This window comes from Orycteropus afer, unplaced genomic scaffold, assembly GCF_000298275.1.
Source record: "Orycteropus afer afer isolate SDZICR_OR568_19922 unplaced genomic scaffold, OryAfe1.0 scaffold00065, whole genome shotgun sequence".
Classification (NCBI taxonomy): domain Eukaryota; kingdom Metazoa; phylum Chordata; class Mammalia; order Tubulidentata; family Orycteropodidae; genus Orycteropus; species Orycteropus afer.
In genome coordinates, this window is record NW_006921652.1 from 9,184,352 (window position 1) to 9,211,779 (window position 27,428).

At 35.4% G+C, this 27,428-nt stretch overlaps 1 protein-coding gene across 1 annotated transcript; it reads right to left on the reverse strand.

Moving 5' to 3' along the window:
* Nucleotides 1-7,079: 7,079 nt before the first annotated feature.
* Nucleotides 7,080-26,888, reverse strand: TIA1 (TIA1 cytotoxic granule associated RNA binding protein). The gene is made up of 12 exons (XM_007940102.2): nt 26,799-26,888; nt 23,898-23,996; nt 23,201-23,255; nt 22,996-23,028; nt 21,691-21,778; nt 18,501-18,576; nt 12,138-12,246; nt 11,655-11,750; nt 11,453-11,537; nt 10,930-11,053; nt 8,320-8,465; nt 7,080-7,206 (listed from the first exon to the last, which is right to left on the reverse strand). The coding sequence occupies exons 1-12, from the start codon at nt 26,808-26,810 to the stop codon at nt 7,080-7,082; spliced, it is 1,050 nt and encodes a 349-aa protein (XP_007938293.2). The 5' UTR covers nt 26,811-26,888.
* Nucleotides 26,889-27,428: the final 540 nt, after the last annotated feature.

Sequence of the window (27,428 nt, forward strand, 5' to 3'; positions counted from 1 at the left end):
AGGCCTAGAGATCTTCTGTAAAGATTAAAACTAAGAAAATCCTAAGGCACAATTCTAACATATAACATATGGGGTTGAGTCAGATCAACTCGACAGTAATGGATTTGGTTTATCTTACAGTCATGTGTCAATTAATGTCTACGATACAGTGATTTGGACACTGCCCATATTGTAGTCTGTTCCTGCTTTCTCTTTAAGCATATTGAACAAGCTTTATTATGCCTTATTAACAGTGATGGTCAATGTGTTGAGCGTCCTCAATCCATGTCATTAGCAATTCCTCCATATCTGATATAGGTCCCTTTCACATTCTCATTAGCCTCATAGCTTTCAGTGGGCCCTATCTTTTAACAGCTTGAACAATTTGTTTTCGATTATTTTGACTGTTGAGTGTGACATACCCAAATCACATTCACTGGTTTTCCACCTTCATGTTAGTAATCTTTCCTTTCACTTCCAAATTGTTTCTTGCTGCTGCTCTCACTAGCATCAGTACTGCTGCATTTGGAAGCCATGATGCACTTCAGGGTAATATTTTCAAAAGAAAATTAAAGAGAGATAATGCTACAGGGTGTGTAATACATGAGAGTGGATGCTGTGTTATGAGTTGAAGCAAACACTTATACAGCAAACTTTTTAGATAGAAAGTATAGTATAGTATGTACACAAGCACTTACAGGCGTTTATTACGACTGTCGTTGTTGTTGTGTTTTGCCATTGAGTCGGATCGGACTCATAGCGACCCCTCCTTGGGTTTCCGAGGCAGTATCACTATGGAAGTAGATTGCCCCATCTTCCTTCCAAAGAGTGGAAGGTGGGTTTGAACCGCCAGCCTTCTGTTAGCAGTCAAATGCCTTAGGCACTATGCCACCAGAGCTCCTATTATGACTATCAGGACATCTTTATTATAGGTTATATATATACTGTACAATTAAAATGCCTGGCAGTGCAATTGCTTCATATATACGAGACATGAGATATACTATGCTGTGTGTGGCAAGTTGCCCCATTTGTTATGTCCAGTTCTCCAACTGAGATTTCTAAACTGTATTATGGGACCATGGACATTTATGTGGCCAAATGCTACCCAAACAAATGTTATATGGCACATGACTGTATTCTTAAATTTTGTGACAACAGCCTTTTTTTTCCCACTCTTGAGTCTCAGCATTTTGTCAGGTAAATTTCTTTTCAATGTTTTCCTAATCAATTCCACCTCTTTTATTTCTTGTTCTCTCCCTGGAACTTCAACTGGTTGGATATTAAACCTCCTGATCTTCCCCCCATGCCTCCACTTTTGATTTCTGTTCTAGAGCATTTCCTTAGCTTTTACTATCTAACTGAATTTATTTATATTTTTAGTTTCTTATGGTATTTTACTAGTATCTTGCTATACATTCTTTTTTTTTTCCTTCATTTCAGTTTTATTGTTACTAGACATCCTATATACATTTTTTTTTTTTAAATTTTATTTGGATTTGGGTGAAGATTTACAGAGTAAATTCACTTTTCATACAGCAGTTCACATATACTTTGTCTCATGTCATTGACCAAAATTTACAATGCAACAGCTCCCCTCCCACTTCCTCCCCATTGTTACCTCCTCCCAGTGTCCATCCCTTCATACTCTTCTGCACCCTGAGCTATCTCCCTGTGCATAAGCAGCCCTTCCTTCTCCCATGATTGTTCTCTCCAGGGCATGTGTCTACTTGAGGTAAATGTTTAACTCACATGCCTGTACTTTGTTTGGCTGGAAACCACAGTTATGGGTTCAATTCCAGACCTGAAGGGCAGCTAGGGGCCATAGTCTCAGTGGTTACACCAGGCTCTATTGGACCAGCAAAACTGGTCCCAACCTTCTTTTTTTTTTTTGCCTCCAAATGATTTTGACTTTTGTTCCACATTGTTCTCCCTCTCTATGCAGGATCTCCTACTTCCCTTCCAAGTGGATGGCAGTGGTAGCTGGGCACCATCTAGTTCTTCTGGTCTCATAGTTGTATAGGTTGCAGATCGGATGGTGTACCAGTCGCTAGGACTGATTGTTTCCATTAATTTTGGTTTTCTTCTTTCTTCTGGAGAGACCCGTTGTTGCATCTAGATGGCAGCTTGCTAGCTTTTAAGATCCCAGTCGCTACTCGCCAAAGTAGTAGGTGGAACAATGTTTTATATAATATGTTATGCCAATTGAGCTTGATGTCCCCTGCGACTATGGTCCCAAGCCCGCAGGATCAACTACTCGGTCCCTCTGGGTAGCTGGCTGTGACCAAGCAATGACCATAACCTTGCCCCTTGTCAGCTCTACTATACACCTGGGAATTCTGATCATTCACATGAACTTATAGGCCCACTCTGTGCCAACCCTATATATGATCTTGGATACACTCCCAATTTAGACATACCTAATTGTTTAGCTTGTTCACCTATCTATCTGTCCATATACCCATGTTTGCTTTCACTGACAACTCAGTACTGTATATGCAAAAAGGTTCATATTTGTTGTCTGTACTGCCCATGTAACTCTCTATGTCTTTCTCATCCTCAATGCTGCCATATTGGTCACTCACATTTGGTACATTGCCCTTCTCTTCACCCAAATCAATATTTATCTCTATCTATCTAACAGCATTCCCTCCCCTCCCCTCCCACCCCTGGTAACCAACAAAGAAAATTACCTCCAATAGATAAACCTTTCCTTAACTTTTACAATAACGGACTAATACAATATTTGTCCTTTTGTGACTGACTTATTTCACTCAGCATAATGTCCTCCAAGTTCATCCACATTATGCGGTGTTTTGCAGATTCTACATTATTCTTTAGCGTTGCATAGTATTCCATTGTGTGAATGTACCAAAGTTTGGTTATCCATTCCTCAGTTGTTGGACATCTAGGTTGTTTGCAAGTTTTGGCTATTGTAAATAGTGCTGCGATGAACATCGGCGTGCATATATCTGTTCTTGTTATGGCTCTCACTTCTTTAGGGTATTTGCTATACATTCTTGAAGGCAGTATTTTCTACTTCTTGCCAGTAGCTTTTTGTTTAGATCTACCTTTCATGATCAAAGATATGTGTGTGTGTGTGTATTTTTTCTTTTCCAAAAAAAAAAAAAAATTCTGGTGATCTTTAGCTGTCCGTTTTTAAAAGCAAAGCACTAAAAACCCATTTGAGGAGCTCTGGTTGTGTGGTTAAGGCATTTGGCTGATAACCAAAAGGTCAGTGGTTCAAGCCCACACCAGCTACTCCACAGAAGAAAGATGAGGCAGTCTGCTTCTGTAAAGATTTACAGGTTTGGAAACCCAATGGGGGTCGCTATGAGTTGGGATCGACTTGATGTGTGTGTTTTTTTTTTTTTAATTTGGAATAGGTGTGTATATGGGCAGGATGTATTAACTGGTATACTTCAGTATTGGTTTTGGGTAGGAATCTACAAATTTATTAGTTTATTCTCTTGGGAGTGATTTAGTTTATCCAAGGAAGGATCCTCTACCATTCTGCCTGGTAGATATAAGACTGGCTGTTGGTATTCTACAGATGATTAAAGAGAAGGACCATTATGCTGAATGAAATCAGTCCGTCTATGAAAGGACAATTATTTTATGAAAATACTACTGTAAAAAGAAAATAATTATATACTATACACACACACACACACACACATATATTATAGTTATATACAGAAAAGAATTGTTCTTTGAAATTTATCAGGAGTGGAAAGGGAAGGGAGAGAAAAACAAATAAATAAAGACAAAGACTTAGGGATCTTATTTACCCAATAGGCAAAATTCTACTTAATTTCCTTTCTGTACAGGAATTCATGTCAGCCTACTGGCTGAGTGACCATAAGTCAGAGTTTAGTTTTTCTTATTTTTAGAATAACATCAGCCTTTAAGTTTAGACATGCTTCCCATATTTTAACTACTGGTCAATCTTGGCAAAAATACCAAGTGCTAAAAACACAACTATCAAAATACAGTGGTTGAAATAAAATGCAACAAACCCCCAAATACAAAATGACCTTGTTTTTAGAAATCATTGCTCTCTCATTGAAAGATGCTGCTTTTTGTATTCACTAGAAACACATTTATTTTTCCAATTTAACTGTAGCCTCAAAAGCATTTTATAGCAGTTTGTAAAACCTACCTCCCTTTGTAGCTTTTATCAATTGCCTTCTGAAAGGGCATAAATAAACTCTAGGAAATATACAAAAAGAAGATGAGCAAACACGGGAACAAAAGAATAAAACTAGAATGAATTTCACTCAACAATGAGATAATATCAAATAAGATCCTTGCTTCATAACTAGTTATAGCTTCAAAATGTCAATTCTTTGTGGTATTAAACAATCACCCAATGCAAACCACAGTTCCTAGAAAAAGATTTTAAAAGAAACAAAAAAATCCCTGAGTTGATGTAACAATATGGCTAGCCCAAAAACAAACAAACAAACAAAAATTCTCACACACAATAATCACTACAAGATCCCACAGGCTATAGAAAACATAAAGGAACTTTAATATCCAAATAGTCAGGGTAAAGAATACTGGATTAATGACTCATTAAGAGTGAATCACGTCAGGTTCTTTACAGTACCAGATGTATTTTAAAGTAAAATCTGAACGCATATTGCAGATAGTGAAACAGTTTTAGAAACTTTAATTTTCTTACCTGATACTAACACCAGTATGATTTTTTTGACTGAAAAATCCTTAAGTGATATTTTGCTAAGATTTAAATAGAAGTTAGCAATGTTCCTGAAATGTCAATTTGTTCAGTAGTAACCTTTTCATCATGAGTAATGACACCACTTTCTTCTCAAAAAGTAGTTACTGTACATTTTAAGATTTGTGCAGTATGAAAATATACTGGCTAATAAAAAGTGTTATTACTTGAGACAGTCAAAATAAAAGGAAAATTATACTTTTGCTTAAATTATTTATGCCCAAATAATTTACCCTGCAGTCCATAAGATGTTCAGGAAATAAAAAATATTTTTTAATAAGAGAAAATAATGAGGGTCCTAAAATAGAAAGATAAGCCAGAAGAATCTAAAAATAGCTTCCTGATATTTTATTTATTTTTTTTCAGAATATTTCATTTAAGCTGCTTTTGGTTGCATGCCCTGATCTGTAAAAGTTAACAAGGAAATAAAATTTCCAAGTATTTAAAAAATTTACTTGTCTTCCATAAAGCAACTTTAATGTACCAACACTTAAAAATACACAGTGACTTAATGAAACATCCGCACAACTGCATAGAATTGAGCTCCAGAGCATTTATACACTTATGAGCTGTCTTTCCTGGGCTCTGGTTTAGAAGTGTATTGGCTTAGAGACCAGTTTAGAGTCATTTGCTCCTACCTGGAAGATACAGGCCAAGAAACAAGACTTCACAGGCCTTTTCTGTTCCTAAATAAAATTCTGGGAATTCTCTGAAGGTCTAAGGGTTAAAAAAAAAAAAGCAAAAAACAATCCACCCATCTAATTATGCATACTTGGGAGTCTTTGCCCTTTATGAGTCAAAGAAGGTTTGTGACAACCTTCATTGAAAACAAAATCTCCCACAACTCTTCTAAAAGACTCTGAAAAATGTCAAAACTAGAACAATGCCATCAAAGATTAAACCTCTTAATGCTTGGAGCTACCCCAAAATGATAAAACTGGGAACTCCAGGAAAACAGGTACCTAAAAAATAAAAATAATGATTGCACTGAGGATTCTTCTCTTTGAAGGCTCTTTAAAGGAGGTAGGATTTTAAATGTTTTCTTTGTTTGGTTTTTGGCCTCTGAACGTTTAAAAAATGCTTTGCCTGGCTGGTCCTTTAGGCTAATATTAAGAGTTCACAATGAACCCCAAGCCTGACATAAGGATATTCTACAGTTTCACAGCTATCATTTTTTACATATCACAATTAAGTTGATTTACTCTTTTTGAGCAAATCTAACTAGAAAATGGCAAATTAATATTCCTTTACATACAATTTTGCCTCAAAATTCTTGAAAAACAAGAGCAGATGACTTTGTATTCAAAGACTACCAAAGTGTGTATTTGATATTCACATGCAAACAACTTAAAACCTTATAAATCTCATGTCAACTCTGCATGATACCTTTAAGAAGGAAATGACATACAAAGTTCGCTAATTGTGCAAAATATTAAATTGCTAAAACATTTTACATAATGAAATAATACACATAAATGTAGAACTTGACACATGAAATTAACATGGGTTCATAAGAACTTATCACATTTCAGAGATTTTCTTTAGTAATAAGTTTTTGTTTTTCTATTTCCTGGTACACGCAAAGTTTATCATAGAAGATAAAAATCCTTTTCAACAAATCCAACAGGGAATTCTTGAGGCACCTTCTCATATAAAACACAAAATGAATGTAATTATCAATCCATCTGAGAAAAGTTTTCAATTTAAGTGAACATCATTTTTTTCCCATTTAAGTATATTTTACAGAACTTTAATAAGGCAAGACAAATTTGTGAAAAAATGTAGATACAAAAATGATGTAAACTAATAATTTATATTTTAAAACCCCAAAGAGATAAAAGTAGAGATGGGACAGCTCAAACAATGCCTATTTTTTAAAAACCTAAAACAAAATTGTGCATAAGCTGAAGCTAACAAAGAACTTCTAGACTCTGCACAGTTTTGGTTTTCCTTTTTTTTTTTACACCTTTATATTACATGTTTTAAATCATATCAGGAATGCATACTAGAACTGCACACTACTTTAGTGGAAAAAAGTTCAACATTGTGCAATTTTCTGCCTCTTAATTTTAAAAAGTGGCAGCAATCCCTGCATTTGTATTTGAAACAAGGATCTGAGAAACTTTATCAAAAAAGGTAATGAAGGCAAAAATTGGCAGACATCCAGCATCTTGTTTTGTTTTTTTTTTAAAACAATGTGGATGATAAGTGATTTCATGATTAAAAAAATGAATCTTTTAAATAAATACATTGTATCTGACATTTGCACTGACTGATTTGATAAATCTTTAAGTAAACAACGGCTTTACTACACTCCCTGTAGCCTCAAGCCACTGGCTTTAGATTCTGGAGTCCTTTCTCATTGAGTTTCATAACCTGCCACTCGATACCCAGCAGGCTGGTTAGGCAACATGCTGCCGTTCTGCCCTTGAGGGGGCTGCACTCCGTAATTTGGACCCATCCATGGTGCAGAAGACTGCGTCTGACTGATAGAGAATGTGAAAGAAGCAGAGGGAAGGGGAAATCCATTGATTAAAGTGTAATGCCCAAAACAAGTAACAGACACATGGGAAATAGCAAATATACTTTTTCTTAAACTCAAATATAAGAACAATTGTTATACCAGAGAAAAACAAATGTAAAAGTTTTTTACCTTAAAAATAAGCATCCCCATATGTTTAATTTTTTTTTTAGGAATTACAGCTAACTCTTAACCTAGAAATATTTATCCCCTTTGAACTCAGAAAAACCCACTTCTCATCTCTGAAAGGAAAACTGCCCATCTGGATAGGACATATGTTGATATGATTAGGACTAGTTTTATACTACTCAAAGAAGAAAATGAAACAATTTTAGAATATGTAAGCACACAGATTTTTGTCAATATTACATATAACAATTCTTTTATAACCAAAAATTTTTGTTTTCTAGTTCTTCAGAAATTTAAGTAAAATTGATTAATTCAGGATGTGTAAGGAAGCTAGGAGCTCTGGTAGCATAGTGCCTAAGGCACTTGACTGCTAACCAGAAGGCTAGCGGTTCAAACCCACCAGCCACTCCTCGGAAGGAGGGTTGGGCAATCCTACTTCCGTAGTGATAACTGCCTCGGAAACCCAAGGAGGGGTCGCTATGAGTCAGGGCCGACTCGACGGCAAATAACAACAACAAGGAAGCTAGCCACAAAACAACGTATTAGTAAGTGCTTCTGCACAGAAAAAGCATATTGGATAAAACTGGCATCAAAATAACTGTATCTAAGAAAAGCTTACTAAGTGACCGTATGTCAGTAAAAATCATATCAATTATTAAATTGTTACGTTCTTACTAAAAAATTAGTGATTCATTACCAAACATGACCAAAATTTGTATGATGCTGGTCTTACCTCAAGACAACATATTTCCAGACAAAATTTCACAGAGAAACATTTAATTAAAAACTATTCTATACTTTATTTTTTATTTTATTTATATTTTAGCCTTCAAAGGCTAAAATCTATGCTTTAGACAGAGGGCCACAATACCTACTAATTACTTAAAATTTTATTCTAAGTTAAAAGACATTTTCTAAGGTCAATAAAGAAAAGAACAAATGTGCTTACTTAAATCCCTGCTGGTTCCATGCCTGGCCATACATTCCATATGCAGGTACTTGCCAACCATTAGGCATATACTGGCCAATTTGTTGTGCATTTCCGTACCACTGGCCCCACTGGCCATAAGCTTGTGGATATCCAATTTGATTCTGCTGTTAAATAAAATTTTGTAAGTGAGTATTATTTGAAGATATTTGTTCAGAAATAGTTGTAGAAGTCCATAAATATACAGCCATAAGATAAGAGAGCCATCATTAGAATTAAAATGACAGGATAAACAAGTTTAATAAATGACTGTTAGAAAAAAAAAAAGTGAGGCTATACTGTTAAAACTCTACATGATGCTCTAAACGCATACCCTTTGCTAGGGATGATGGTCGCAGGGGACATCGTGCTCAAGTGACATAACATATTACACAAAAACACTGTTCTACATCCTACTTTGGTGAGTAGTGACTAGGGTCTTAAAAGCATGGACTCGGGCATCTAGATGCAACAATGGGTCTTCTCCTTGTCCAGAGCAAAGAATGAAAAAAACCAAAGATGCATGGAAACAATTAGTCCAAGGGACTAGTTGACCATGAGACCTGAAGCAGCAGATGGTGCCTGGCTACCACTGTCAACCACTCAGAGGGGTATTGGTACAGGAGATCCTGGATAGAGTGGGAAAACAATGTACAACAAAACTCAAAATCATAAAAATGACCAAGTTTAAGAGCCTGGTGAGACCCCTGAGACTACAGCCCCTAGTTATCCTTCAGGTCTGGAATTGAACTCACTCCCATGGCTTCCAGCCAAACAACAGGCATATAATAATACCAAACCAAAAAACCCAAACTCACTGCTATCGAGTTGGATCCAACTCATAGTGGTCCCTCCTTGGGTTTCCGAGGCAGTATTGCCACAGAAGTAGGCTGCCCAACCTTCCTTCTGAGGAGTGGCTGGTGGGTTTGAACTGCCAGCCTTCTGGTTAGCAGTCACATGCCTTAGGCACTAAGCCACCAGAGCTCCCAGGCATATAATACAAGGTGAACATTTTCACCAAGTAGATATACTCCTTAGAATAATCAATCACGGGAGAACAGAAGGGCAGTATTTGCACAGGGTGATAGCTCAGAGTAGGAATCCATAGGAAAGGAGGATACAGGGAAGTAGTAACTACAAGGAGGAAGTGGGAAGAGAGCTGTTACACTGTGGGGATTGCAGTCAGTATCATAAACAAGGGAGCTCTGGTAGCATAGTGGCTAAGACACTTGCCTGCTAACCAGACGGCTGGCGGTTCAAACCCACCAGCCACTCCTCGGAAGGAAGGTTGGGCAATCCTACTTCCGTAGTGATACTGCCTCGGAAACCCAAGGAGGGGTCGCTATGAGTCGGGGCCAACTCGACGGCACATAACAACAACGACAACATCATGAAACAAAATGTGTATCAACTGCCGTATGGAAAATGAATTTGCTATGTAAACTTTCACCCAAATTACAATGAAAACTAACTAACTAAATAAACACACACCCTTTGTCAGGCAGCAGTTATGTCCTAATAATATTAAGACTATCCACATGGCTGTTTCCTTTAGATAGGGAAAATAAAAAGATTACTTATTACTATATTTAATTCATTTATGTGAGAAACCTGTACAATTTAGCATTTTCTTACTCTACCTCCATGCTCCATTTACAACTTCCTCATAGAAATTTTTGTGGGAACAAGTTTGAACCACTAAAGCTGCCTGGAAAAACAAAAGCAGCAAGATCTAAAAGAAAATGCCATGGCTCTGAATGTATTTTTAGCTCCATTTTTGTTTCAGTTGAGTCAAGCATGCTTGTTCAAAGTTAAAGTTCTCCAACTAGTATGTGAATAAATCTACCAAGTATTAGAAGAAGATTTAATACACTGTTAGGTTTGTCAGAGCATTTAAAAAATCCACTGTGTGAGCATGAGTCAAATGAGGCGGTCACATTCATTACCTCCATTTTCTAGACTTGAACCAGTGGCCTGTTATGCTGCCTGTAGATTTTGGGATTATTACATTCGTTGCCTATGAGCCAACAATCTGCTATGTCGCCTGTCAATCTTGTTCATCAGCCCCTGCAACTGTGTGAGTCAGGAGATGCCTCCAGCTTGCTCTACTGGGCCTGAAAGGTAGAGCTGAGGTCCAAGGTCGAGGGGCCTCCACTCAGCACCTAGAACTGGCACGTTGAACTCGGACTTCTAGCCTAGTCTTCCACTAGAGCTAATACTCTGCATTTGGACTTCTAGTCTCCTCAACTGTACCAGAAATTTCTGTTTGTTGAAGCCATCCGCTTGTGGCTTTTCTGTTACAGCAACACTAGAGAACTCTTAACAGTCCAGAAGTCCAAATGCCAGTCTCTCGGTAAGGATGTTGGGTTCAAGGATGCATTCCACTCCTACTTCCATATTTTAGGTGTCTGTTAGAGCAGTACCCTAATTTCCCAGTACCAACTCTGGAACTATAATACATGTAGGAAGAGCCCCTTATATGCTACAATTTTAGCTAGAAATTTATCAGCAAGGATTATCTACAATTTTCATTTAAAAGTAAGCTTCATTATTAGCTCAGTAATTATTTCTTAAAATTAAGGACTTTCTTACCTGTTGCACGGGATTTATCATATCAAGAGTCTCTTTGCCCCAATAACATTTCACAACATGACCTTCAATGGTAGTACCATTAACAGAAACAATTGCATGTGCTGCACTTTCATGGGAATTGAACCTATTGAAGACAATGTTAAGAATTACTGACACAAATTCTCTTAAATATTTATGAATAAAATCTGTTTTTAAAAATCAAACTGAACCTGAGGTAAAAACAAGCAGCTCACATAAAAGAATTAATAAAATGGCATATTTCCTTCACTATTTTTTTTTCAAAGATCTTCTTGTTCTGGAGAAACTTATTTTAATAAAGGATGGGTTTGGCTGGCCTTGTGTTCAAAGAAAGGAGCAACAACAATGAAAGGAAATAGCAACAAATATGCTAAATATCAGAGAAATTTCCATTTCTTCATAAACAAGGTAAATTTTTAAGAAAAGCACTAAGTTAAATAGTCAAACATTATTTGGGAAAAAAGATGAAAAAAAAAAAAAAAACAACAACTCTAAATACCCCTACCGAATAAATGAATATCCTTTATCTGGAAAGACTCGAATTTCCATTATTTGTCCAAATGGTGAAAAAGTCTGACGCATTAGTTGTTCTGTTAGGTAAAAAAGAAACAAAAAAACCCCATATTAAGCTATACAAAAGTCCTACATGTATCACGCTTCTAGTCCAAAAATTATCTCAAGACACCACACAGGTAAAGCTCCCATACCTGTTAGCCCAGAAGTAACACCTCCACAATATACAGTACAGTTGCTTGGACTAGACTGATTTACAACCTCATCATATGATAGCTGTTTGGTATTTGCTGGGGAGAGATAAAGTTTGTATTTTCAATTCATTAAATAAAATACTTGGAAAGAGAAAAGTAGCTTTTACTACACTATTATAACGTTAATAATATTTACCTTTACTAAATTGCTTACATAATGTATCACATTTAATATTAAACCTCCCCCAATGATATCTGAAAAAAGTACCCAGATTCTCTATTTTTTAAGAGGAGACTTGACATTAGAGAGGATATCATTTGTTATAATTACAAAAATGAAAACTAAGTACATTTTTGAACAGTAGTCTTGATTTGCTTCTCATCTATTTCTGCAATAAGTCTCCGGGAACAGCTCTAACATTTAAAATCTAGTGTATTTTTCTCCAAAATTCCACATTTCCTTTTCTTCTCCAATACACCTACACTCATATGTACTCTTTGGAGCTGGAGGCTTTCGGGTTGCCCAGTTAGTTCTGATTTGTCTTCCACCAAGCCACTGGCCACCCATCTGTTGAATGGCGTTTTCAGCATCCTGTTGCGCACAACATTAGAAACAAAAAAGCCACTATTAGTTGATGTTAAACAACTTTCAGCAGTAGAGAAAATGCATGGTTGCTTTTCACAAATGTTCTCTGAAAGAAAATGCTTTAAGAAATACACAATATACGACAGCATTCCTAAAATGCCAATGGTGCTTTTAAATTTTATTTGGGTATCAGATTCTGGGAATGGTAATCACCTGAGAAAGCCCTAAGTTCAAAAGCCCTCAGGAAGTAATTCATGAAGTTCATGTATCCACTCAGATGACAGTATCTGGTAACTCACTCATCCAACAAATAGGTCCTAAGCAAGAATTATAATCTAGACACCAGATTATGTGCTAGAGTTACACTGGTGAATAAGACAGACATCGTCTCCTGCCATGGGTCTTATATTTTTGTGGGGGGACAAAAAAAGTAATTGTAAATTGTGCTAAGTGGCATGGTGGAAACAATAGGCTGAGATAGAGAATATAAGGAGGTGTGGGGAACTACTTTAGACAGCATGATTAGGGCAGATCTCTCTAAAATGACATGTAAGCTAAGATTGAGAGGAGTTAGAGACAGCCAAGTCAAAACAATGGTAGAGGGAAAAGAACAGCAAAGGTGCTAAGGTAGGAAAGAGTTTGGTATGAATCTAAAAGAATGAGAAAGATTAGTTTCAGTGGAATCAAGTGAGCAAAGGAAGGGTGTCAGAGTAAGAGATTATTATGATCTATATTTTAAGAAAGTCTTCTTTAATAAAAAGAAGAAGATGGCGACCAGGCTTAAGGCTAGGAGGAGAATGATTTAGGACAAACAGTAAAAAGATAAAGATGCTTTATGAGGTTACTGCAATATTGTAGCCAGAAAAGTTAATGGCCAGGACTACTGTAGTAGCCGTGGATATAATCTAAAGGAAGAGTTAGTTGGGAGGACAGTGCTGTCATTCACTGAAATGGGGAGAAAGACTGGGAAGCAGGAAGGGAATGGGTTTGGGAAAGAAACAAAGAACTCCATTTAAGACATGTATAAATGGAATTGTGTCCTCCTAAAATATGTGTTTTAAATCCTAACCCCTATATACCTGTGGTTGCTATCCCATTTGGGAAGAGTTTTAAGTTAATGAGACCATTATCAGTATAATGTGTGCATTAGGCCAATCACTTTTGAGATATAAAGAGCAGATTAGGCATCGAAGTACACAAGCATGAATAGGGGAAAGACAGATGCAACAGGGAAATCTCTAAGAAATGCAAAGAATGCTAGAGAAGCTGAGGTAAGGATTTTCCACCAGTGTGGCAAAAAAGCAAGCAAGCACCTCCTGAAAGTGGTGCCCCGAACGTGGATTTCTAGACTCCGACATTGTAAGAGAATGTATTTCTGATCATTAAGCCCAACCACTGTGGAAATTCTGCTACAGCAGCACTAGAAAACTAAAACAAGAGGTTAAGTAGGAGATGTCTATGAGATACCTAAATGGAGATCATTTGGTAATAAGTATGGTGTACAGAGAAGTAAGACTACACAATTCAGACTCAAGAAGAAAGACTAGAGAGAGAAAAGGAGGCATGGGTTAGAGCCCAGAAAAAAAGCAAAATTTGAAAACTGAGTAAAGGAATTATTTATTGTTAGTTAAGAGGACTATGGAAGAGTAGCCAGTGAGGGATGACGAAATCCACAGAAGCAGACTACAGGGAGTCAAGGAAGCAGAGGTCAGTAAAATAGAGATCACTGATGACATTGAAAAGAGTCATTAGGGATAGCCAAGCATGCTCCTGACTCAGGCAACCCCATGTGTGACTGCTCCACAGGATGTTCTTGGCTGTAAACTTTACAGAAGCAGATCACCAGCAGGCCTTTCCTTCCACAGAGCTAATGGGTGGGTTTCAAACCACCAACCTCTATCTAGGTTAGCAGCTGATCATAAACTGCTTGTATCTTTTGAAAAGATTAATGCTAATACGAAAATGAGAACAAAAACCAGCTTAGAGTGGGCTGAAAAGTAAATGGGGATATAGCTTGGTTTGTATATTTGAAATGTGGGCTTAGCTTACCACTAAAGGAATGAAGGCAAATTCAAGGCTAAAAGTTATTCTTGAGATGCCTAAAAAGGAAATGTGTATTCATAAAACAAAGATTGTTTACTACACCAACCAGTTTGAACTCTGTGAGATGTTACACTACTTTTGTTGAGTTGCACTGTATCCCACCAAAATATGTATTGAAATCCTAACCACCCAGTACCTGTGAATGTGACCTTATTTGGAAAGAGGGTCTTTACAGTCATAATTAAAGTCATATTGCATTAGGCAGGCCCTAAATCCATTAATTAGACCACACCGAGACACACCGAGGGAAGAGGGCCACGTGAAGTGGGAGACAGAAATGATATATGGCTAGAAAGCTAAAGAACGTCAAGGACTGCTGGCAACAACCAGAAGCTAAGAAGAGGCAAGAAGATTTCTTCCCAAGAGTCTTCAGAGGAAGCATGGTCCTGCAGACACCTTTATTTTAGATTTCTAGCCTCCAGAGCTGTAAGGATAAATTTCTAGCTTAATACTACAGAAATCTATATGGTAATTTGTTATGGTAGTCCTAGGAAACAAACATTATGACACACTCACAAAAACCTTTTTATGGGGTATTTGGGTAGTGGTGGTTGTGAATGGGAGATGAAGTGGTGGAAACCTATGTAAACAACTCTTTAGAGAAGTCTAATTCTGAATTATAGCAGAGAAATGGGGATATAGCTGGAGGATTTGGGATTAACTGTAGTCTTAATTAAGAGATATTAGAGAGAGACGAAAGAGCTCTGGTGATATGTGCCTAAGGCAATTGACTGCGAACCAAAAGGCTGGTGGTTCAAACCCAATCCGTGGAAAGAAGATGGGGCAATCTACTTCTGTGAAGATTTATAGCCTTGGAAATCCAGTGGGGGTCACTATGAGTTGGAACCGACTTGAGAACAGTGGGTTTTTTTTTTGGGGGGGGGCGGTGGTTTAGAGAGCTACTACAACGTATTTTTTTGGTTGATGGGAATGATCCAGTGAAGAGGAAGAGATGGATGACATACTATAGCAAGAATAATCACAACACATAACATTGATTGATTTATAGAACTCTTCAGAACAGGCAAATCTCTAGACAGAAAATAGATTAGTAGTTGCCCAGGTGCTGAAGGTTACAGGGGAAAAGGTAGTGACTGTTAATAGGTTGGGTTTTGTGAGGAGTGATGAAAATGTTCTAAAATTGATTATGGTGATGGTGGTATAGTGGCTGAGGCATTTGACTGCTAACTAGAAGGCTGGAGGTTCAAACCCACCAGCCACTCCTCGGAAGAAGACTGGGCAATCTACTTGCATAGAGATACTGCCTCGGAAACCCAAGGAGTGGTTGCTATGAGTTGGAATCAACTCTATGGCAGTTGAGGCTGGTTTTCTTTTTTTTTTTTTTGTATTTTCTCAATGAAGCAAGAGATAAGGTTGTCAGCTCAGTATAATGAAGGAAAAAGAAGTGAGAGATACTTGAGGAGACAACAGGGAGTATGAAACAGATCTTACCAATTCAAACTCATTACAGCAACAGGTTTGCAAGGACAGTACTGAGTACTCTTCTAAAGTGTGTGACCATTAAATCAAAAGTGAAAATAGCTGATGCACTTGTATGACTTTTCTCTAGTAATATTTAATTACTTCAAAGTGGGCAAAGAAACTGAGTTCAACCAGTATGGTTTTGTCTTAGTATGTGCAACACAGGAGAGAAGCAAGAGGGTCAGAGGTTATCATTAACAGGGCTGTAGCACTGCACACCAGAAAGTGCCAATTACTTATCACAAATTTCAGAGAAGTTGATATGTAAACTTGGGAAAAAGAAATTACTTACTGATAGTTGTCAGGATTCAAATCCATCTCTGGTTGACTCTAGAGACTATACCCAGATATCCTTTGCTATGTGACTCTAGTTCATATTAAATATGCATTCAGTGTGATTTTTTTATATAACAGGAACCTATATTCAAAAATTTCAAATGGGAAAAATGGGTTTCCAGCCCATCCAAAAACCCTAACCCATTTCTCCAAATAGCACTAAAACAATCTGGAAACCTATGTATCAATCCTCCAAAGAACTCACATTAATTGTGGCTATCATACCACTGTACAAGGTAGTTTTTCACCTTTCCAAAATAAGCTGTGATTGAATTATTACAGTAAAGCTTTCAGAACTAACTATACTCCCATAGTTTTTATTTACTTATCTCACAGGGAAAAAAATGCTATGAACAGCATATAGGACACACATGTGGTCAAGTTTACATCTTTTCACCTCTCAAAATGTATCATTTCCAACTTTTCTTTTAATACACAGATTGTTTAACAACCTCTTAGGCTTATCTACTCTCTTCACAGATTTTCCACTTTCTTAGAAGATATTTTTACTTTGTATAAGGAAGGTGATAGTGACAGTGGACTACACATTTAAACAATATGATCACAAGATGTGACAAGACTTGTAGTGAAGTCTACATTCCCTTGCCTGGACTTGCGAGCCATGTAAACATTTTTAGAACAGATTTCTTATTTGGATAGTGAATTTGGAGCAAAAATGGTTACAGAATGTTGTAGCAAATATCCGGATAATAAAAGTTCATAGTGAGGAACACTAGACATTAGTTGCAATTCACAAAGACACATGAACTAGAAAAAAACATGATTGTATGGTGTCATTTGCATTGCTGCAAATACATGTGCTTTATAAAACAAAACTCCCAGAAAGAATGACTACATCATAGCATATTACAATAATTGATGTTCATGTATCTGACCTGGAGTCATCAAGAAACTACGTATTTCCATACACATATACAATCAATGAATCCATCTCTCTCTCCATTTACTAAATAAGAAATGTCTTTCTAAAATACCTACCATCAAAAACTTTTAAAGGCTCATTCTAAGGCTCTCTAGCACTAAAGGTACAGTGTTTTTACACATAATATTGACAACCACTAGTCATAACTTAAGGAGCCCAGGTGGAACCAACAGTTAAGCGTTTGTTTGCTAACCAGAAAGTCTGCAGTTCAAACCCACCAGTGACTTCCATAAAGACTGAATGAAGCCTAGGTAGTCTTATGAGGCAGTTCTAATCTGTCATAAAAGGTTGCTATGAATTGCAACAGATGCAATGGCAAACAACAAAAATCATAGCACAAAGGTAACACAATAAAACCCAAGATTAATGAAACCTTGGTGTTTATTCCAAGATTAGTGCTTACAAATTTTCCTGCCACAAACCCTAACATTTCTGAAAGTGTGTTATCTCTGTGATTATTTTGAACCTTTAGTTATCATACTAAAAGAGTTAAATTTTTGTTTAATTATTTGAATCGATAATACATTTACTAAGTCCAAACATCAAAAGCACAACATAGTGATAGAAGCATCCCTCTCTGGCCTTCATATATCTAGTTCTCATCACACCCCTTCCTCAAGCAGGAAACTATCACACGTTTCTTATTTATCCTTGCAAGGGAAAAAGGAAACCTTACACACACTACATGTATGTATGTCATACAAATATGTTCCCTTCCTTTTCACACAAATTACCCTTCACCTAATGATACACACACTATGGAGCTCTTTCCATAATCAATATTATAGCACCTCTCATTTCTTTTTTTAATAACAGCTGCATTGCATTATTTGGAAGATATCCCAAAGATTTTATCTAGTGGTTACAATAAATGTGAGTCATTTCCTTCTTTATATACACTATCCTCACATCTCCATTTGACAAACTGCACCATCCTTCCTATTCTCTGCAAAAAACAGAAATTTCAAGCCCATGAAAATCAGTGTTCAATAAGTATTTGTTGAAGAAAAAAAAACTGTATGAATTTTTCAAATATATTAACATATAATTAAAAGATAAATAAAAAGAATGTCCCCACATGTCAGAACATTTTTTATTAGCTACTTTTAAGTTACTGTTGCAATATAAAACAGGGAGATAATGTATTAAACCCACAAATGAGATTTTAAAATCTACCTTTGGCTAATAATTTTAACCCTTTATTTCCTATATTCCCAAAATAGTTTATTAGTACTTTGCATGCATCAGGTACTAAATAAATTACCAAATAATAAGAGACTACTAATCATCAACGAAATGAACAAACCACAGATGGAAGAAAGATTACCAATTAAAACTAAGTATTTGCATTCTTCACTCTTAAAAGCACTACACATACAGTTCTTATGGAGCTCACCCATTTGTTGAAAAAGGAGACAAAGCCATATCCCTTAGACTTTCCTGTTGCCATGTCTTTAACCACTCGGGCATCTCTGAAATCAGAAACAATGAGAAGTTTAGATTTGCAAACGTTTCTCTGGATGTAACTGAGAATTTCAAACACAACTCATTTTCATGTTTCACCTTCATTAAAGTGACCCTTTAGTGCAAATTCACTGTTTATTCTATAAAATTTATTATGTATTAGCAAATGAGGCTTAATTTTATAAACATGCAAATCACTAACTTCTTAAATATATATGCATATATTACACAGAAATTTCCTCCTGCTTTAAAATGTTTTTAAGCTTTAAGCATGGTAAAAGCAGCTATTCACATGAATTATTTAACCACTTACAGGGTTCACAAGGTATACTAAATAAATGGCTTTCTTTAACCATGCAATTTTACACCTGCTACTTGACACTATATTCTACCTAATCATTAAAAAATTAAAATAGAAAACTGGGAACTAAAAGAATGAAAAAGGTATAATTCCCTAAATTAATTTAATTACTTCATATTCTCAGATTAATTCATACCCCCCTTTTGGACTATGGGTAAACTGATAATTCTGAGAACTTGATATTTTCAGAAATGTTAAATCAGTGAAGAAAAATACTAGACACACACTTTAGCTTTTAACTTTACAACAAAAGATTTTATACTGAATTTTATAATAGCAATCATATAAGATTGATTGGAAACTACAAGATATAAAAGCAAAATTTTAAAGAGTCAGAAAGTAAAAAAGCACGCCAACATTTATCCACTGTGAACCGTAGCTTGTAGTTAGCCAGGGCAATTCTGTCCATTCTTCAGAGATACTCTGCAAAATAACCAGAGCCCTATTATTTGAGATTGAGTAAAAACCCAGCCATGATAGCTAAAACTCCATACCTCAAAAAATTGGACTCAAATTGTGCTTCACAGGCAATCTGCTTTTAAGTTAGCCAGGTATGTCACAATGCTTGTTCTTTCAGGACACATGAACAAAACAGGCACTTTCACAACAAAAACCCAAGTCAGAAAACCATGCAATGTAATTTTATATTAAAGTATACATAACTATATTTTAGATCAATTTAGGAGTGATTTGTTAAGTTTTTAGGGTCAACATGACAAAGAGGTGGTAGTGAAAAGGGGTAAGGAATGCAAGTCACTTCTCAATATGTATTTACTAAATTATCTGTATGGTACATACACATGCATTTAACTTGGTAGCTGATTCACTTCTACATCAAAAATCTGCCATATTATCCTAAACTCAAGGAATAGGAAGTTTCAATTGTATAAACTATGGAAAAAAAGTACTATAATAATTTTTATACTAAATATTTTAATAGGCCATCCACAGTTGTTGTTGCACACCTTCTATAAACCAAGCACTGTTACAGGCACTCTACAAACTCTACAAGGAATAACTCATGAGAACTGGGAAAAAAAAAAAAAATCAAGGAAATGTGCTATCAACTGCCAAATGAATCATTTTAAATTTAGGAAGGCTCTCATTGGATAGTCTAAAGCTCAGATCTTATACATAACCTCAAATGAAAACTATAAAACTCAAAGAAAGGCCTTACCAAGAAAAAATACTATGCACATCAATAATCATAGAGGACCATAAGAAAATCTATAGACTAAAAATATTCCAACTTATTTACCAAAAAGAAATCACTGATTCATAATTAAAAGTAACAGAATTACTAAAATTTGAATATCATTTACCTTAAACTCACCAACTGTTAAAACAATTTTAACTAATCCTAAATTTAAATTCCTGTGCTTTTTCAGAAATGCTACTTCAATCAAAATGAAAGCATTTGAGAAAACAGCTACTTAATCTATTAACAAAGTTAGAAAAGTTTTGTCTTCTTAAAGTCAAGTCTCAGGAAATGTTAGCTTTGAAATATAATCAACTGTTACTCATTTCTCTGTCAAAGATTCTCTGAGGAAGAAATAATAAAAGATCTAGATCAGTGTTCTTAATCCTATGATTAATCTGACAAGCAAATGAAACTTAAGAGGGATTTTCCACACCAGAATAAAAGTGTACACAAAATTGTGCATACAGTGATCTGTAAGCCCTTGAGAAACCAAAGGTTTTAGACTGTCTAGTCTAGGTATCTGAAAGCAAGCTAAATATTATTGAAAACTTGAGAAAGATTAAGAGGAATAATCAAGAAATTAAAACCATCCTTATTTTCCTAATCAATTGTCACAAAGAAAAATGTCATCTAACAGAGTAATAGTCCATTTATAATCCCTAATCTTATGAATGCCTTTGAAGCTGGCCCCTTATTTATAGCCATTTTTTGGTCACTATGTTTCTTTATCTTCTTACCAATGAACTACAACTCTTCAAATGAAAACCCCCAAAATTCACCACTAATACTACTGGCAATTACTTTCCACACTCCTCACCCTCTCATCTCTGGTGATTGTTCATCAAACCAAACTACACCTAGCATTCCTTTTCACTACTGTTCCAGTTGAACAAAAATTAGAAAGCAACCAGAAACCCTAAAAAACTATTGCTAAATCAACAATTTATTCTAACTCTACTATGAGATGCTTTTTAAAATACAGTTCTTTTATGACAAACTGCACCTTGAGTGAGCTATTTACAAAGGGCCTAAAATGTATAATTAATAACAAATGCAAGCAAGATGGTACTTCACAGAATATTAAGACTTGACTGTTGTGAACAGTTAAAAAAAAAAAAAAAAAGTAGGTAAAAAAGGTCACTTAATAACTGAATTGTTAAGTTTTCTTTCTTTTTTTTTCAAATATATTAACACAAAATGCATGGTATCATAGCAGTGCCCAAAGGTCTAAATTCCTTAGTTACAGCACAAGTATACTAAAGATTATAACCAAGCTAGCAAGACACCTATATAAAAAACCATATGTATATGTACAATGACAAATTTCTTTCTTTGAAGCTAATGCTAATTGAAAAAGGATTTAAAAGTAATTAAAGACCAAAAATTTATTCATCAATGGGAAAATAATCTTATGCTGTTATTTACCTATATAGCCTCTAAACAATATAATACATTATATTCAATGTTAAAATTAATGCTCAAAATTCACAATTTTCAAAGTACTTCTATATAGGATTGTTTCCAATTAAAATAATTTTAAATTTATCTTCTGTTACTTACGATATTCTTCCAAATGGTGCAAAAGCAGCTTTTATATCTTCAGTTGTAATTTCTGGACTGAGATCACCAACAAAGACATGGAAATGATCTTACAAAGGGAAGGAAGGGGAAGTGAAAAGAAAAATAGAACTTTAGAATTTAAAAAATACGAGAATCAATTCAATAAAGTATTCTTAAAATAATTTTTGGATTATAGTATAAATAAACACTATCCTATATCTATATAAATCCTATCAATTTTAAACATAATTAAGGTGACAATACGTAAAGATTCTCCTAAAAACACTGTGATATACCTAACTTGAAAATGACAGTTATATTTCTGACAGCCAATTATACTGGTCTAAGAATATAAAATAATAACATATAACAAGTTTAAGTACTGTAAAAAATGTAATGATTTAGTTACCATTCTAATAGTAATTATTTACGTTTATTCAGCTTACCACTATATTAAGGCTTTACAAATTATAATAAAATAGTGGTACTGTGAGTTATGTTGACTAGATTGGCCTCAGTTAAGACAATTTACTGAAGCTAGCTACATGATACACTTGGTTTAACCATATTTTGTGAAGAACAATCAAAGAAATACCTTGCATTGCAACAGTTTGATGTTAAAGTATTTGACAGTTTTCTCAAAAGCCAACAGTTTTGGTTGCCCAGACATTACACCATTCAGTTTATGTGAATCCATGTGCAAGTGAACTAAGACTGAAGGCAACAGAATGAAAACAGTAATCCCTTCACTTTATATCAGAGTCATTAAAAAAGCATTGGAGAGAAATACGATCCCATATCTGAAGTTTTTTAAGACAATTCTCAAAAAACCCAGAAACACTTAAAAATAGTTGGACCAACACTTCAAAATGGACATTTATATAAATTTTGATAAAGTATATTTGGAAAAAAAAGTTACCCCTATTTGGCAGGCCTTAAGCAACATATTGGGTTGCCATTTGGGAAACACAGTTTCAGGAGCAACTCAAGCATTCTGAAGATCTGGGTATGAAGCACAGATCGTGACCTCAAGGAAGCAGGGTATCTTGCCCTTTAGTTGATGAAAGTATTTCTAAGACATCAGCTGCTATCAAGGGGGTCAGAGAGCTTGAAATAGCACCAAAGTAGTGGACAAGCCACACTCAGTCAACACTGGGAAGAAGGGGGAAAAATATTGCCAGAGAGACAAATAGAAATACGACCCCTTCCCTCCCCCTCCCCCCAATATCAAACAAAAAAACTTCAGGTGGTTAGTGAATACCCTTTTCAAGAGATTTCATTTTATGTTTAAGAAGATACAATTACCTTGTGAACGCTGTGTGCTGACAACGGTACTACCTGATGACAAAGATTAGATTTGTTCTTAAATTTATTAACACAAACACATTAAATCATATCTTAGGATAACGATCAAAACATTACTGCAAATATGTATGATGTTTATATGCTTTACAATAAAACTACTGTGGAAAATAAAAACAAATGTTCAAAAAGTATAAAATATACTTACTGCTTGTATCTTTCTTTTGGCTGCTGGGAGTTGTTGCCCAATTCACTTTGACTTCCTAAAAAAAAATATTTCTACATTTATACTCCATAAAAATAAAGCTCAAAATTGTGGTCAACGTCTTGAGAGAAAGTGTATGTGAACTGCTGTGTCGAAGTGAATTTGCTCTATAAATTTTCACCCAAATCACAATTAAAAAAAAAATAGCAATAAAACAAAGAAATAAAGCTCAAACTCAGGTATTACTAGATTTACATCTAGGATCACACAGGAAGGTGTTTAAGATGAAACACAAGGAGACAACAATTCTGGGCAGAATTCCAATACTAATCCTTTAACTTATACAAGTAATGTTGACAATTTATACACTGTTCTATTAACCTGCAATTAATCTTTCCTAACCTAAAGTAATTTTTTTCTTTTTTAATGCTTCTATTAGCATCCAACACTCCTAGCGGTTTCATCCAAGCTTGAATAAACAAATATTTTAGTATTTATCATGTGTACTGCACCACTGAAAATAATAACACGAACACAGGCCTCTATCCTTTTAAAGTTGTAGCTCATTCTCTCTATATTAAATACAAGTAATTGCCCTTTGAAGTGTGAAGTAAATGTAATCCTTCTAAAAAGGAAATGAAACTGTACATAACTTAAAAGTTTCCAGTACAAGTCACCTTCTTCAATTATGACAGCTTACCTTACCCATTATCTTCCGTCCATTCATAGCAGCTAGTGCTGCAGCTGCATGACGATGCTCATAGAACTCCACAAAACAATATGGATCATTTCCAGCTGTCTATTGGAGAAAAACCACAAAAGTCATTTTTAAGTTTTATATTACCAATTTGTCAAAATTTTTGTAAAAGTTTTATACAACATCTCAGGTATTCCATAAGTAAATTTTTAGACAAAGATGTAAACTTAAAAAAAAAATGAATTACTATTATTTAAGGCTATCTTCTTCAACTAATTATACTATACTATTATATACAATATAATCCTTTACTAATGACTAAGTGTCCTAATTATGGATGGATATATATTTATATTTCCCCCCATTATCACAAACACCTACTCCTTACTTATTACCTTGTAGTCTGACATTCTGCATTTCCAACAATAGTATTAAAAAAAAAAAAAAACCCACAAACCTACCATCCAATTATTTTGCACATTTACAATGTACATCTGCTAGTAATGAACACCAAGGTGCCAGGCAGAGTAATGCTGGCTGTGATGGCTAAGGTTACATGTCAACTTGGCTAGGCCATGATTCTTAGTGGTTTGGCAATTATATAATGATGTAATCTGGGAGTTATGTAATGATGAAGTCACCTCCATTTTGTGAGCTGATGTGGTTATCCTTCATTTTCCAATGGAACTCCAATTTTTGCAACCTGGTCTTTGGAACCTGTAGTAGCTAAGGTTATGTGTCACGTTGGCAGGGCCTGGTTTTGAACGGCTGGGCAGCTGGATGTAGTATTCCCCATGATGAGACTGGTAATCAACTCCATGGTAGAATCTACTGTGAGCAGCTGAGTAGCTGCCATAGGGATGTGGTCTGCTCTCAGTATGTAAGGAGAAGATTTAAGAATGTTCTGTAGCTTTTGGCACACTTGACTCCTGCATGTAGCCAAGTCGTTGTTCAGCAGCCTGCCATGTTGTCTGCCGATCTTGGAACTGTTAATAGTATTGAATTAGTGGTCTGCCATATGGTTTGGTAGTATCAGGGTTGTGCCTTTTTACTTGTTGACCTGGGGTTTGTCAGCCTCAGCAGCCAGCAGCCGCCTGAGTGAAGCTTCAATGGGCTGGGAGCAAGAGGCAGAGCTGAAGCCCAAGGCCAAGGGGCTTTCACCCAGCTCCAAGATCCTGGCACTTTGAACTCAGACTTCTAGCCTCCTATTGTGAGAAAATAAACTCCTGTTTATTAAAGCTAACCCATTTTTGGGTGTATCTGTTAGAGCAGTACTAGAGATAACCAAAACAGAATCTAACCATGTCAATAAGTGAGGAGTAAGTACGATTTTTTTTTTAAGCCACAGAAATGAGGTTTGATTAGACCCTTGTGTTTTCAGGTCTTGCTGTTAAAGTCTTTTTACAATTTTTAAATTTTTCTTTCCCTTCCCTATCATTTATTATTTATATTGCTACAAATGTATACCTCCTTGTTGCTTCTATTTCTGAAATATAGGTAATAAGGCTCTGATAACTAAAGAGCTTCTCTAGTAAGTAAAGTTTTAGAATAGGCTTTAGAATATAGACTATCTAACAACATTTTTGCCTGCTTAGTTTTTTTAAAAATTCTCTTTTTCTGCAAGTGTTCCAGGTAGTTGAGGTTGTATGATAAGTGAAGCCTGGAAGTTTTACTGTACACTAAACAAGAAGAAAAAAAACTCACCAAGTACTTTACACTTATAAGAGTAAAATACCAATTAACTTCTAGTCCATTTATAATTCTTTCTTTCCACAATCTCATAAGCAAATTATTAAAAGAAACTAATTCATAAGACTGGAAAGCTAGTAGAATAAAGGAATATATTATTTTGTTTCATGTACAATTAATAATTTTAAAATGTCACTTTCAAAGATTTTTAAGAATTTTATAGCAAGGAGGCAGCAACCATAAAATTCATGATTTGAGGACTATCCTGTTATTTAGAAAACAGAATATAAAAATACTTTAAAAATTGAACAATTCAAAACTAATGATACACTTAGTAGGAATTCTGTAACAACGATCAGTGCGGACAGGTATCTTTGAGTATGGTTAGAAAAAGAAGCTTGCATGTATGAGCCTAGCAAATGAACAAAAAAGAATTTTCATTTTACTTAATTTGTACCCAGAAAAAAAAAATCAGTTTTTTAAATAAGAAGAATCTAACCACATACATTATCAGCTTTTACCTTCTAAGGGAATACAAAATTCATAAATGTGATTATCACTCCAAAAGTGTAAACAGACTGGCATTTAGATTTGAATTTGAAGAAACTGCTAACAGAAGTCTCTGAATGTGATTAAAAACCAAAATTTATAAAAAGTGGCATAGGCTAACCTAACTAGTCTTTTCTGTAGGTATGGCAGCCATTAATGATTAATCTCGTGACCTTTTTCTCAGGGATATTACCTAAAATGAACAAGACAGGGAGAGAGACTGGCAGCACACAAACCAATGCAGAGGATTTATGTTTAGATAGATCCACCTGGATGTAAATCTTTGCTTTACCTCATTTCTTCATATATGAAATGGGAGTAACATTTGCTTTACAATATTTCTGTAGAGATTTGTGATAATGCATGTAAAATAAGTGATTTCTAGATTAACCAATCAATTTATACCATATATAAAATAAACAACTGATGCCTTAATATACCTTAAAATAACAACTTACCTATAGTTCTCACGTGCTCTATGAATGACTAGGTCCCTTCTCTTTTCCTTTATTTAGTAAAACAGACTCAGTGACCCAAACTGATTCATTATAAATTCACTAAAGTCTCTATGAATTTAGATTTTACAAACTAAGAGTTCCTGGAAATAAAAGCACTGAGTTATGTATATAAAAAAAGAAGAAAGTTAAGTAAGTAAAGTACCCTTACATCCATAATCATTTTGCAGTTTTTACAAGGTCCAATTTGGCTAAAGAGCTGGAGAATTAGAGCTTCTGTCACATCTCTGGAAAGGTTACCGACGTATCTGAAACACAAAGAAAAATAATTTACTAATTTAAATTTGTTTATTTTACATCAATGGTTTCTAAGGTTGTTCACTGAAACATGAAATTTTGGGATTAAGCAGGTCTTTGGCTTAAGCTATACTAGTTGGGGGGAGCTCTGGTAGCATAGTGGCTAAGACACTTGCCTGCTAACCAGACGGCTGGCGGTTCAAACCCACCAGCCACTCCTCGGAAGGAAGGTTGGGCAATCCTACTTCCGTAGTGATACTGCCTCGGAAACCCAAGGAGGGGTCGCTATGAGTCAGGGCTGACTCGACGGCACATAACAACAACAACAACAAATACTAGTTGGGAATACCTTATGAAAGTTTGCAAATACTTCAAAATGTCTTTCAAAACAGATAAAAAAGATGTTATCTGCAAATACAGTACACACTGATGGTAAGTGCAAAGATCATTAACAGATGTTAAAACCATTTGGTGAAAGGTTGGTGTGGAAATGGATATTCACATGGTACCAAAGTTATTTCACAGATTACTTACTGATTGCAAA